Raw genomic sequence first — 14046 nt, 5'->3', positions numbered from 1 at the left:
TACCGCTGCTGCCCTCCCTGTCAAACACCTCCCTGTCAAAGCCGCGCTTGAAAAGTCACTTGCAGAACAAGACACCCAGCCATGAGATCAATTATGAGGGCATAAGCCCAGCCCTTCCAAAAGAAATGTCTTTCACTCATGCTTCATTTCCTGAAAGAAGGTACCTCCTGATTCCCATGCAATGGATGCCAAGTATAGAAGGAAATTTATATGTGTTAAAGAACAGTTACTTAAATTTCCTCACCCATAACTGTTTTGTATTTACTGTTGCTACAACTGTGACACTATCACCATAATTATAATTTCCCTTGAGAATGGTTTAATCCCATTTTAATCTTCACTTTTTAAATGTGTTTAGCTCTTATGTGTTTTCAAATTGTAAGCCACCTTGAGTCCTAGTTTTGGATGAAAGGTAGAGTATAAGAAAATAGGAGGATACAGACTGAGTATCATCTAGCAGATGAGATATCATCTAGCACAGTGGTTCTCAACCTGGGGTCCCCAGATGGTTTTGGCCTATACTCCCAGAAATCCCAGCCAGTTCACCAGCTGTAAGGATTTTGGCAGTTGAAGGCCAAAAACATCTGGGAACCCCAGGTTGAGAACCACTGCGTAGGATGAATTAATTCTTCTATCTTATCTGTCCCATCTTCTCTGTTATCTTCTGTGCTTTATTTTTTATTCAAAGTCATTCCCATTCCCATACGTAGTTCTTACCAGTAAAAGCATTTTTTTTACTAGACGATACAGACTAGTCCAAAAAGTAACTTTTCCAGATGGTGATTGCTGAAATGTTTATACGAGATCACACTACTTGCTACCGTTGACTAGTGTTATAGGGAATCCAGATGAGCTTTTTAACAGCTGTTCCTATTGCTTAACAGCACTTACTGTGTGTTGGAGTTTTCTAGCCTTTTGTGAGACAAAGATAAAAACTGGGCTCTAGAAAGCAGCAACCACTACATATTATTTAAAACTATTTCTACTTCTGACATTGACTTTAATACATCAAAGCCTCCCATTCCTTTCTTTCAGGGTTTAGAGTAAAGCTTGAGAAGGTAGGGGTGGGTGAGTTGTCAGAACAGATTAATGCTTTTCTTGGCTGTGCCTTGCCCTAAGAAAATAATTGATGGGTGTTTGAAGGATTAGGAAATTGAGCTAATTTGTTATAAATAACTCTCTGATCATATTAACATAACAGAATTGGGTTTGCTGAACGGAGCTTATGCTTTCATTGCTTAGATACACTGGGCTGCACTGGGGGAGAAAATTTTTCAAATCTAGTGATTTAATGCAAAGCGGGTTGTCACTCCTGTCCTATATACTTTATTTACCCAAGGCTACTGCTTTTCAAATATTAACATCAACCATTTCTCCATTCAAACTCCCAAAACTAGAGCAAAAATATACAGACAGATTGAATTAATAATAACAGCCCGATCCTCTTGTTCCACCAAACAGGCTCACTCTGGAGGACAATGATGTTTTTGACACTATCTGTCAGAAAGGTTTATTCCTAATAAGGTTTTGGATCATCACAGATGTCCACACAAAAGAAATCAGGCTAAAGAGTATATTTAGGTTGCAAGTTCCAGATCTTGTTTATTTATAAAGCAATAAATATTCAAAGAAGCACAAATACATTGCACGGGTATGTGTAAACAAACTGTACAATAACTGAACCGAAGTTCAGAAAGGATTACTGGGAAGAAAGACTTCAAGAAGCATGTCATCCTGAGTGGGAGATAAGTGGAAGGAAGGGAGGAAGAGGATTAGAAGCACTTGCGGTGGACAATTGAAGGACCAGCCTCATCATATTCCTGTTTACTGATCCACATCTGCTGAAAGGTTGAGAGAGATGCTAAGATAGAGCCCCCGATCCAGACTGAATATTTCCTCTCAGGAGGAGCAATGATCTGAAAGGAGGAACAAAGAGAAGATTCTCAATGGAAGCTATATCAGCACTGGCTTTCTAATCCATACGACACACATTGGCCTCAACTGAATAGGCCCTTAGTATAGTGTTAAGAACAGCATGATATATGATGACATATGCCATCGCAGAACCTATATGCAGAATTGCAACACAGAGTAACACATGTGGACAAACGCTAAGTTGTACAATGTCCAAACTGCAATACACAATGCATAATAAATATGGAGGTAAAGGGGAAACAGCACAGGGCAGGAGAAGAAGCTATGTTCATTGTGCAATGCCATGGGTTGCACAACAACATTGTCATCACTGTGTCCTGAATATGCCAATTGCACAACTTTGAGCTCCATGGTTCTTCATTTCTGCCATTGTCTATGGAATTCATGCATTGTGCAATGCTGAATTCTTTGAACCATGAGCCAACTATATGTGCATATGCCATTTTCAGAATTTGAGCCACATTTTTTTCTTATAACGCTGAAGACCCTGTTGTGAGAAGCTCACCAGAAGAGTCTCTCCTGCTAAACTAGGACTTATCTCCCCATGAGGAAATGTCACAACTCCTATACTGTAGATTCAAAACATTTTGGGACTTCAAACATGTTCTTTTACCTTGATCTTCATTGTGCTGGGAGCCAAAGCAGTGATTTCTTTCTGCATACGATCAGCAATACCAGGGTACATAGTGGTGCCACCTGAGAGTACATTGTTAGCATACAGATCTTTACGGATGTCAATGTCACACTTCATGATGCTGTTATAGGTAGTCTCATGAATTCCAGCAGATTCCATCCCTTGAGAAGGCAGAAGAGAAATGGGTGAGTCATTGAAAGACAAAGCATGGAAAAGAAGTCTTGTCATGTAAACCCTGCCAATATGCCAAAAGAAGGCTGAAAATATAAGAAACTGAATTATCAAGAATCTGTCATAAAAATAGACACAAGTCTAAATTAAAATAAGGTGTCAGCAAACAGGATGTATTTTGACAAATCAGTAATCAGAAAATGTGGCAGAGTGCTAATTCACTCCTTTTTCTCATCTTGTTATAACAGGGAAGGACAAAGTACAATCATCCAAATGAAAAACTGCAGTTCCCATCTGCCATAGCCCGCAAAAGAATGATGGGAGACAGAATCAAACAACACTGGAAGACTGCATTTTGCCCTCCCCTGTGTTTATAGTATAGACATTTTTGCCTGGGCCTAAATTTGAATCTCCATAAGTAGAATAATGCAACATTTGTTGGACATAACTAAAGATGGTGGAAGCATAACTACCAACCACAGATATTCTTGCCAACTCTATTGTACAACTTCAATTACATTTCTGAGCTCACTTTTCCGGGGCGTTTGGGATTATTTGAACTAGAAAATAAAAGAACAAGGCTGTATGAACTAATCTTTCCCTAGATGTTGGATGGAAGCAATTCCCAACATGATCCCAACATAAATATGTTACATAGCAATTTTTTGTTGCCCGGGCTCATTTGATTTTATGTGACACAAGACAAGACAGTGGCAACAGACCAGCTGATAGCTTTCATAGCAAGGACTTCAAGGGAGAGAACTGATGAGCCTTCAAGGTGCAATAAATTATGTTAGCAACTGCGTTTGAAAGAGGAGACGTGCAGAGGTCATGTTTGTGAGGGCAACAGATGATGAAAGAATGAGAAGGAGCTTAGCTGCAAACATGGGGAGAAAATCCATCAGAAAATAGAATTCATGGATGGGATGCCAAAGTATTAGTTGACAGGTGGCCTTCTTCAAGTGAGCTGACACTTGATCCGTAACAAGACGGCAGCTGATGAACAACTGCATTAAACCTCTGATGCTTTTAACATTTGTTGCATCCAGCAGATTTATTGGGTGGAGAGGGAAAAAATTTCCATGTCGGTTATGTCAAAGGTTGATCTTAGGGAACATGAATCTATGCTGGCTTTCAAGGTCCAAAAAGACTCTTAGTAGGCACAGCATTCAGACACTGCTGCTTTACTATTATACCCATTCATTTCAATAGATTTGCTGCAGATTTGCTACAGCAAATATGCCTGCAGTTAAAAGTAATAACACAGTCACATCACCCTTTAATATGTCCTTTTCTTTTAGATGTGTATGGCTAAAAGCGATGGCTAGATTTTTTTAAAGAACAGAAAAAAATGAAGAAGTAGGACAAGATGTTACTAAATCTAGGTATTTAATCAAAGCTATCCAGAATCAATTGATATTAGCAACATATTTACTCCAGTGTGCAATTCTGGATTTCAATATTTTGGGCGGGGGGCGGGGGGGACTAAAATGTTTTAGAATTGGAGGCAAGTTTCTGCAAGGTCTGAATTCTCTGAAGGTTGAATTGCCATATTAAAAGGTGCATTGTAAGAGCATTCACTGTGGCTATATCCTTTCTTTGCACCTTACAATACTTACAGTGATATGCCTATTGTGGGACTCTCCTACTGATCTTGAAAGTAAAGGCATTCATACCTGTAGCATACCTAAGTAGGGCATGAGTCATTTAATTCTTTGTGACTAGGGAACTGTACAGAGATGTAGATATCTCTAAGGAGTAATCACATGGAACTAGAAATGAAGAAGAGGGGATTATCCATCTCTCCACTCCACTGGTGTAATTAGTTATTTTGCTGATGAGGAATGAACCTCACATTGCTGGATAATGAAAGTTAATTTAATTAAGATGAAAGACCAAAAGGATAAAGATATTAGGCCATTGGCTTAGATGTCCATATTTGTCATCAGAATAGATGCAGTAACTTTACACAGGTTACAAATGACCCTAAAAATAGCAGACTCGTGTAATGCAGGGGTTTTGCGATGTAATGTAAATCCATCAATGTCAACATGGGGAGTTCTGCAGCTGCTGCCAACCAGTCCTCATTTTTCTACTGTGTTTTCAATAATTAAAAATGTTGCTGTTTCATTCCTCAGTTTGCAAGATGCAATATAAAATCTTTGAATGAGGTTATTCCTTGTCCTAAAGGCTTCGTTATCTCTTGTTAATATTAACCGCCTACAGAAGCTTCATAAAGTCACCCTGAAGTGGACCTTGTCAGTAACAGTGCTCACAATTCCATATCTTTAGGTTGGATCTAGACTTAGTGTTTGAAAGTAATTTATTGAATAACCCTTCACAAAGTGCCACTAAGTAATCTGTTACAATTAATACTACTCATGTTCAAAGTGTTTTGTTGCATTCCTCATTAGGGACTTGAGTTTTTTTCTATTACTTTTGTCCAGATCAATGCTTCTTAAACTGTCTGATGTGGCCCACCAGCATTTTTTTCACAGTGTGCCAGGAACCAGGAACTTATTTGTATTATGTTATAATCATAGTGGCATACTTATCTGTCAACCGGGTGTAATGGCTCATAGGCCAGCATCATTTTGCAGGCCACTAGCTTTAGACTAGTGAAGTCTATGTTCTTCTAACACCACCGTCTATAGTTACTCTTAGTCCCTGGTTTTATTGTAGTTTATTTATTTTGTTATATTTGTTATCTTTATGAGCACATTGCCTTAAGCATTAATTAAGCAGAAGTGCAATCCAAAAATATAATAAAGTATTCAAAATAAATGAATAAATACTAATATATTATGCTACATTAACAAATAGTAAAGGCCAGTTGAAGCCTAAGTGTTGTTTCCATAAGAAAACTTACCGATAAAAGATGGTTGGAAGAGAGTTTCAGGACAACGGAAACGTTCATTCCCAATTGTGATGACTTGGCCATCAGGCAATTCATAGCTCTTCTCTAGAGAGGAGGAGGAGGCTGCTGTAGCCATTTCATTCTCAAAATCCAGAGCAACATAGCACAGCTTCTCCTTAATGTCACGGACAATCTCACGTTCAGCTGTAGGCACAAACCCAGAAATTCACAGCAGGAAAGGACAAACACAGGCCAAAGAGAAGTAAAACCAAGAAAATATTAAGGAGAAGGATGCCTTCGCCCTTTTGAAATATTTCTGTTTGGGGTACACTTAGTTTTTAAAAGGAAGGCTCTTGACTCAAGAGGAATGCAGCAAGCAAAGCAGTCTTGGGGAACTAAGCAAGATGGACAATGCCAGTCACAGAATCAGGTTAGTATTAAAGTTTTAGGGGAAAATTGAATTTGAATATATTTTTTTAAAATGTTCTCATCTTGGGGCTTGAGAATTACTGGAAATAATTATATTGTCTTTTGAGGTTAAATCTTATGTGCGTGGGACATACAATTGAAAACTGAAAAGGTACCACCATGCTCTCCAAGCACACCTTATTTTTGTTTCATTTTGAAAGCTTAGCATGAGTGGGTCTGGTAAATACTTGAATGACATTAAACTCTAGCTAGGCCTAGAAAAAAAAGTCCTGAAAAACCGGGGAACTGGCTGTCTAAACTGACATTTTTGATTTAGATGAAATGGGAATGGGACAGATTTGGTTTGACACAATAACACAATAAACTTCCATTTAAAACTTCCAGAACAGAATATTATTACTTGTTATATGGTTTATAATAATGTCTTAGACTCACACACTTTGAATTGTGGCAGTGTAACATATGGATTTGATCTGGATTACACCATAATTAGAGCCATGAAAATTCAATGGACTTGAGTTTTGCTGCTTTCAGTGAACCTTATCTTAGTATGACTAAAGCCCCTTCCACACAGCTGAATAAAATCCCACATTATCTGCTTCGAACTGAGGTATAGCAGTGTGGACTCAGATAGCCCAGTTCAAAGCAGATCTCGTGGGTTGTTCTGCCTTGATTGTCTAGGTTGTATGGCTGTGTGGAAGGGCCCTTAGGGTGCATCTATATTGTAGAATGACACTACTTTAGCTGCCATGGTTCGATGCTGGGGAGATGCAGTTTTACAAGGTTTTAGCCTTCTGTACAATAAAGTGCTTTCTTACCTGCCTCTCCTCATTGGCTCAAGGTGGGTTAAAACATAGCTAAAAACACATTCCATTGCATTGAGCTGTGGCAATTAAAATGTTGTCAAACTTTAGATGCATCTTAAATCTGGATTAATTCCACCGTATTCTAATCATTATACTCTTAAATATTTTCCAGATGAGTCTATGTACAGGCTGTGGACTGTTAATTTTTTTTTCTTAGCGACTCTCAGAAATGCTGTTTGTGACATGTCGAAATGAGCTTAAATTGTGCTTACCAGTTGTGACAAAGGAATAACCACGTTCTGTCAGAATCTTCATGAGGTAGTCGGTCAGATCCCTGCCAGCCAGGTCCAGGCGCATGATGGCATGAGGAAGAGCATAACCTTCATAGATAGGAACATTATGCGTAACGCCATCTCCTGAATCCAGTACAATACCTGCCGGACAGAAATTGCCAAGATCACATAAGTTCATACTCATTAACAACCCTGACAGAAAGGATGTGGCCTTTCAATAACCAGCAAAGGAGATCTAAAGAATCACCTGAAAAGTCCTTGATACAATTGAAAACTATTAGGAAGGGTGAGATTTTTCATTCAAAGTTCTCTTAGTGTCTCATCACTGACCACCATAGAGAAAGAGAAGATTCCCTTAAAAAAGATTTTCTCCCTTTTAACATATGTTATCTACCTGCAACAACATTGCTTTTTTTAAACTGGATTTGAATACACAAAAGTACATACTGCTGATTGGTTACTAATTTGTATCTTTTACCCACCCATTTCATATACATACGTTGTTATTGTATCCCTTCAAGTCATTTCCGATTTATAGTGATGCTAGTGTGAAACTACTACAGAGTTTTCTAGGGCTGAGAGTGTTTGACATGTCCAAGGTCACCCAATGGGTTTCCATGGTCATGAGGAATCCTGCTCTCCAAAGTCGGAGCCCAATGCTCAAAACACTACATCTGGCACTCAACCTTCTTATTTTATTATTACACTGAAATAGGAGTTCCTCATCAATAGATGAATCTCCTCCTCAGCCCAACATTAGCTGTTCAGTTACCAATTCAGAAGAATTTACATCCTTGATCCTGTCTCCACAGTGGAATAAAAATAAGAAGACACAAGAAAGGATGGGAGAAAACCACATAACTATGTTTATTGAGTCTCTACCATCACTATCCCACCACTGCTAAATCTTTCTGTTTTAGGACGTTCTTTGGACAACTGAATTGAGTCTTTGGTCACAAATATTGTTTCAAAACGTTAATGTTATGACAGAACATGAGATGGATAAGCAGTTGAAATGGAACTGCCATAACCTATTAAGGACTGCTCTGGCCCTAAATCAGCTCAAAGATTAGAAAAGGTACTTTTTTAGTCTACAGTTCCCAGAATCGTGAGCTGGTGTGGTCAGTGGGATTCGGTAAGTTTTAGTATCAGAAAAAAGTACTTTTATCATCTATGCCAACTATGTCAAGGTTTCAAACTTGAAAGAGAAGGAAAGGATTCAAATAGCCACCACTAAATTAGTACACTTTTTCCAGCATTTTGAAAAAGAAAATGAACAAAGGAATGAATTCTCTATGGCTGATTATACTATGTAACAAAATTTGAAAAAAAATGTTCCTGGTTTGAAAATGATATTTCCTGTTTAATCATGTGGTGCTTACTTTGAAAGTAGTTGTTATACTTCAGAAACTTCATTTTTGAGGCTGCCACAAACTATGTTGAATTGGTTGAGACTATACAAGATATTAATTGAAAAACTAAAGCAAAATGTGCTGCAAGACGTCTCGCAAAAACCAGGTTTTGGCCGTTTAATACACATTTTCCATGTTTTTATGATAGAACTAATAAGGAAATAACATTTATAATGCAGGAACAAAAATTGTGTTACATAGGGATCTACACTGCTATATAATGCAGATGATCAAAGCAGATAATTCAGGTTGTCTGTTTTGAACTGGATTATATGAGCCTGCACTGCTCTGCCATATAATCCCATTTAAAGCAGATAATCTGGATTTTATATAACAGTGTAGATGGGGTCTTAGTGTTATTGAAGTGTGACAGGGGATTAGACTAGATCAGTGGTTCGCAACCTGTGGGTCCCCAGACGTTTTGGCTGGTAAACAGGCTGGGATTTCTGGGAGTTGTAGGCCAAAATACCTGGGGATCCACAGGTTGAGAACCACTGGACTAGATGACCCTTGTGGTCTCTTCCAACATTTTGATCCTATGGCATACAGTAAACACAGTGGACAGGGACAATGTTGCTAAAGAGAGCAGGTTGGTTTCTTACCTGTAGTACGCCCAGAAGCGTATAGGGATAGGACAGCTTGGATGGCCACATACATGGCAGGCACATTGAATGTCTCAAACATGATTTGGGTCATCTTTTCACGGTTGGCTTTAGGGTTCAGGGGAGCCTCTGTGAGCAGGGTGGGGTGCTCCTCGGGGGCAACACGTAGTTCATTATAGAACGTATGGTGCCAGATTTTTTCCATATCATCCCAGTTGGTGATGATACCGTGTTCAATGGGATATTTCAAGGTCAGAATCCCTCTCTTGCTCTGAGCTTCATCCCCCACATAGGAGTCTTTCTGGCCCATACCAACCATGACACCCTAGAGGGCGGAAGAGACAAACAAGCAATGCCAGGCATTGTGAAACAGGGCAGGTTGATTTACGACATGAGACAAGTGAAGAGAAAAAAATACTGTAAAAATTTGCTTTTGCTTCAGTGTAAATCAGGCATGGTACTTTGGCCCTCCAGGTGTTTTGGACTTCCACTCCCACCATTCCTAACAGCCTCAGGCCCCTTCCTTTTCCCTTAAGCGGCTGAAGGGTAAAAGGAAGGGGCCTGAGGCTGTTAGGAATGGTGGGAGTGGAAGTCCAAAATACCTGGAGGGCCAAAGTTTGACCAAACATGGTATAGATGCTGAATTCCTGGATTCACTATTCCTGGAAATTGAGAGCTAGTTGCATCTCATTAGAGCTAAGAATCCCCAGGACCTAATTAAACTACAATTCATAGAATGAAGCCTAGCTGCTGAAGTGGTATCCAATACTATCCATCTCCAACTGTCAGAATTACATAACAAGTCTTGGGGCATTCTTGCCTTAACCAGAACCCAGTGCTTGTGGTGGTAAATGCAAGGCACATGGATTGGGGAGGAGGGCTTTCTCCCGCTTTTCAAGAAGGATTCCTGAGCTAACTTCCAGGAGCCACAGGTCTCCTTTGGATCATACATCTTTGGACCACAGGCCTCTCTGTCCAAAACTGATGCTTACACAGGGAGGAAGTGGAAAGGAAGGGGGATCTGAGGCCTTACCTGGTGCCTGGGGCGCCCCACGATGGAAGGGAAGACGGCTCTTGGTGCATCGTCCCCCGCAAAGCCGGCCTTGACCAGCCCAGAGCCATTGTCGCACACCAAGGCGGTAGTCTCCTCGTCGTCGCACATTGTGGTAAGGAAGCTGGGAATTGAAAGATGAGACTCTACTGTATTATAGAATCCTGGAAGTTGTAGTGATTTGCACCAGCACTCTTGGGCAGGGAAGGCTTTGTAAAACTGGGTTGCTGTCAGTTTTCCAGGCTGTATAGCCATGTTCCAGAAACATTCTTTCCTGACATTTCGCCTGTATCTTTGGCAGGCATCCTCAGAGGTTGTGAGGTCTGTTGGAAACTAGGAAAGTGGGTTTATATTCCCGTGGAATGTCCAGGGTGGGAGAAAGAACTCTTGTCTGTTTGAGCCAAGTGTTAATGTTTGAGCCAAGTGTTAGCATTGAATAGCCTTGCAGCTTCAAGGACTGACTGCTTACTGCCTGGGGGAATTATTTGTCGGGAGGTGTTAGCTAGCCCTGATTGATTCTCTGTTTTCTGAGTGGTGTTCTTTATTTACTGTCTCGATTTTAGAGTTTGTTTATGTTTCATACTGGTCCAATTTCTGGAGGGGGTGGGGTTGAAACCTTTTTTTAGTAAATCATGAAGAGCAGTTCCATAATGTAAAATAATTTAGAAATCAGGCTCCATCAGTAAACTTCAGTGGACACTCAAGACAGATCAACTTCAGTGGACACTCATGGGGATTTGGTTAACCAGTTAAAATTTATGAGTAGATCAGGTTTTAAAAAAAATCTGAAAATTCTCAGGGGGTGGGGTTGAACCCCCCCTTGGCTACAGCCCTGCTACACAGAGAAACCATTGAAATCCACAAACATGGACAATTTCAACAGAAAGGAGGAAACGATCAACATGAACAAAATCAAGCTACCAGTATTTTTAAATCAAGACAGTAAATAAATAACAAACATTCAGAAAACTGAGGAATTCCAGACATGAATCAATCAGGATCAGTTAACACCTCCCAGCAAAGGATTCCCCCAGGCAGTAAACAGCCAGACCTTGAAACTGAAAGGCTATTCAATGTTAATTAAGGTGGCCAATTCAAACATTCACACTTGCCTCCAACACATAAGAGTTATTTCTTCCACCCTGGACTTTCCACAGATATAGAAACCCCTCTTGCCTAGTTTTCAACAGACCTCACAACCTCTGAGAAGCCTGCCATAGATGCAGGCGAAATGTCAGGAGAGAATGCTTCTGGAACATTGACATACAGCCCGGAAAACTCACAGCAACCCCTTTGGGAAATTGTTTGGCGGTTTGCAGCGCATCCATATGTTAAACAGGCATGGGCAAACTTGGGCCCTCCAGGTGTTTTGGACTACAACTTCCACAATTCCTAACAGCCCACCGGCTGTTAGGAATTGTGGGAGTTGTAGTCCAAAACACCTGGAGGGCCCAAGTTTGCCCATGCCTGCCAAAGAATGAATGCAGTTTGGAACTTACGAAATTTAAGATAATGAATTGAAGAATGCATTGGAATGAATGTAGGATGCATCTACACAATTTGGCCTCATTTTATTTGCCATGGTGCAATGCAACGGAATCCTTGGAGATGCATCCTTTAGGGAGGCGCCAACACTCTGTGCCACCGAAGGCTTGCGAAACTAGAACTCCCAGGATTCCCTAGCACGGAGCCCTAGGAGTTCAAAGTGCATTCATTCTACAGTATAAGATGCCTAGCATTCCCTTGCTAATTACAAGCCCAAACCTAAGAAGTCCCACCTTTAGCCTCTAAGCACGTCTATCCAGCCTCGCTATCCTGCTCTTCGGAGCGCACGTGTGAACGCAGCGCCCAAAGTAAGCAGGCAAGACTGGAGACGCGTGTCTCGTTAACTCCTAAGAGCAGTGCCTTTAGGATATTACTAACCCCCAAAAAACACTAGAATCCTGCTTCCCTTCCCTGTAATAAAGTCACAACAACAGCCTACTCTCTCGCGAAAAGCTTACAATTCGAGGCAAACTGCGACCCAGAAATCGTTCAGCGAGAACCTGCACTGTAGAATTAATTCAGTTTGGCCCCACTTTCATTGCCCTGGCTCAATGCTACTGAATCCTGGGAATTGCAATTTTACAAAGTGTTCTCGAAGGCTTTCATGGCCGGAATCACTGGGTTGCTGTGAGGTTTCCGGTCTGTATGGCCATGTTCCAGAAGCATTCTCTCCTGATGTTTCGCCTGCATCTATGGTAGGCATCCTCAGAGGTCTATTGAAAACTAGGCAAGTGGGGTTTATATATCTGTGGAAGGTCCAGAGTGGGAGAAAGAACGCTTGTCTGTTGGAGGCGGGTGTGAATGTTTGAATTCGCCTTTCAGCTTCAAGGTCTGGCTGCTTACTGCCTGGGGGAATCCTTTGTTGGGAAGTGTTAGCCGAACCTGATTGATTCATGTCTGGAATTCCTCTGTTTTCTGAATGATGTTCTTTATTTACTGTCTTTACTATTTACGGTCCATTCTAACAACTACCATGTCAGACAACACAGAGAAGCCATCGAAATCCACAAACATGTGGATAATTTCAACAAAAAGGAGGAAACCATCAAGTCGGAAACACCGTTTGAGTGGTGTTCTTTATTTACTGACCTGATTTTAGAGGTTTTTCTAAATACTGGAGCCCCGGTGGCGAAATGTGTTGAAGCACTGAGTTGCTGAACTTGCAGACCGAAAGGTCGCAGGTTCAAATCCCGGGAGCGGAGTGAGCGCCCGCTGTTAGCTCCAGCTTCTGCCAACCTAGCAGTTCGAAAACATGCCAATGTGAGTAGATCAATAGGTACCGCTCCGGCGGGAAGGTAACGGCGCTCCATGCAGTCATGCCGGCCACATGACCTTGGAGGTGTCTACGGACAACGCCGGCTCTTCGGCTTAGAAATGGAGATGAGCACCAACCCCCAGAGTCAGACATGACTGGACTTAACGTCAGGGGGAAACCTTACCTTTACCTTTAAATACTGGTAGCCAGATTTCTTCAAATGCAAAGTATGAAAAGGAACCAAACCTATCTATCAGTGTTTAAAAAACTTCTGGAACATGGCCATACAGCTCGGAAACCTCACCGCAGCCCACTGGTTTCAGTCATGAACGCCTTCGACGACACAATTCCCCAAAAGTCTTGATAGGGAGCCTAGGTTTCAATGCGGGACTTTGTGGACTTTCTGGATCAGGCATGGGCACACTCGGGCCCTCCAGGGGTTTGGGACTACAACTCCCACAATTCCTAACAGCCTACCGGCTGTTAGGAATTGTGGGAGTTGTAGTCCCAAACCCCTGGAGGGCCCAAGTGTGCCCACGCGTGTCCTGTGCTACTCACCAAGCTCAGCCCTGTCCTGCGGGAGGTCTTCTTCCTCAGCGCCACCGGCTCCTCGGGTGTCCGCTCCGGAGGCAGCCTCCCCGCTTTATACCCGGCGTCGCCTCGGTGTCACCCGGGGCCTCCGGAGAGCCCAGCCAAGCACCTTGCCCTTATTTGGTCGCCTTCGGGCCACCGAGGAGCAGCGAGGCCATGAATGGGAGTCGGGCAGGCGAAGGGGGCAGCCGGGCGACAGAGTCGGGGGCCCACAGCCCTTGTAAGGAGAAGCCCACGGGGAGCCCAAGGCGATGGCCAAATAGGGGAACTCGGGGCGGGGAGGCTTATTTTCCCAAAAAGAGGAGTGGGGGGTCGGGGGAATGCGGGGGCAGCATCTCAACCCACTTCTGGAGTCGAGCTGGGGAAAAAAGGAAACACTGAAAAATCAAGGATCGATGAATGGGAAGGAATCTCTCTGCGCCTTTGTGAGCGCCTTTCATGCAAAGAATCCAGAAAGAGCCACGA

General features: G+C 41.9%; 1 protein-coding gene across 1 annotated transcript; it reads right to left on the bottom strand.

Moving 5' to 3' along the window:
- Window positions 1-1576: 1576 nt before the first annotated feature.
- On the bottom strand, window positions 1577-13686 carry actc1 (actin alpha cardiac muscle 1). The gene is made up of 7 exons (XM_003214477.4): window positions 13549-13686; window positions 10173-10314; window positions 9140-9464; window positions 7105-7266; window positions 5610-5801; window positions 2549-2730; window positions 1577-1916 (listed from the first exon to the last, which is right to left on the bottom strand). Exons 2-7 carry the CDS (start codon window positions 10299-10301, stop codon window positions 1773-1775), a joined length of 1134 nt encoding a protein of 377 aa, XP_003214525.3. The 5' UTR covers window positions 10302-10314; window positions 13549-13686; the 3' UTR covers window positions 1577-1772.
- Between the last annotated feature and the right edge of the window lie 360 nt (window positions 13687-14046).

Source organism: Anolis carolinensis, chromosome 1, assembly GCF_035594765.1.
Source record: "Anolis carolinensis isolate JA03-04 chromosome 1, rAnoCar3.1.pri, whole genome shotgun sequence".
NCBI lineage: Eukaryota > Metazoa > Chordata > Lepidosauria > Squamata > Dactyloidae > Anolis > Anolis carolinensis.
The sequence above is the reverse complement of the archived record's forward strand: the minus strand, read 5'-3'. Positions and strand labels throughout refer to the sequence as shown.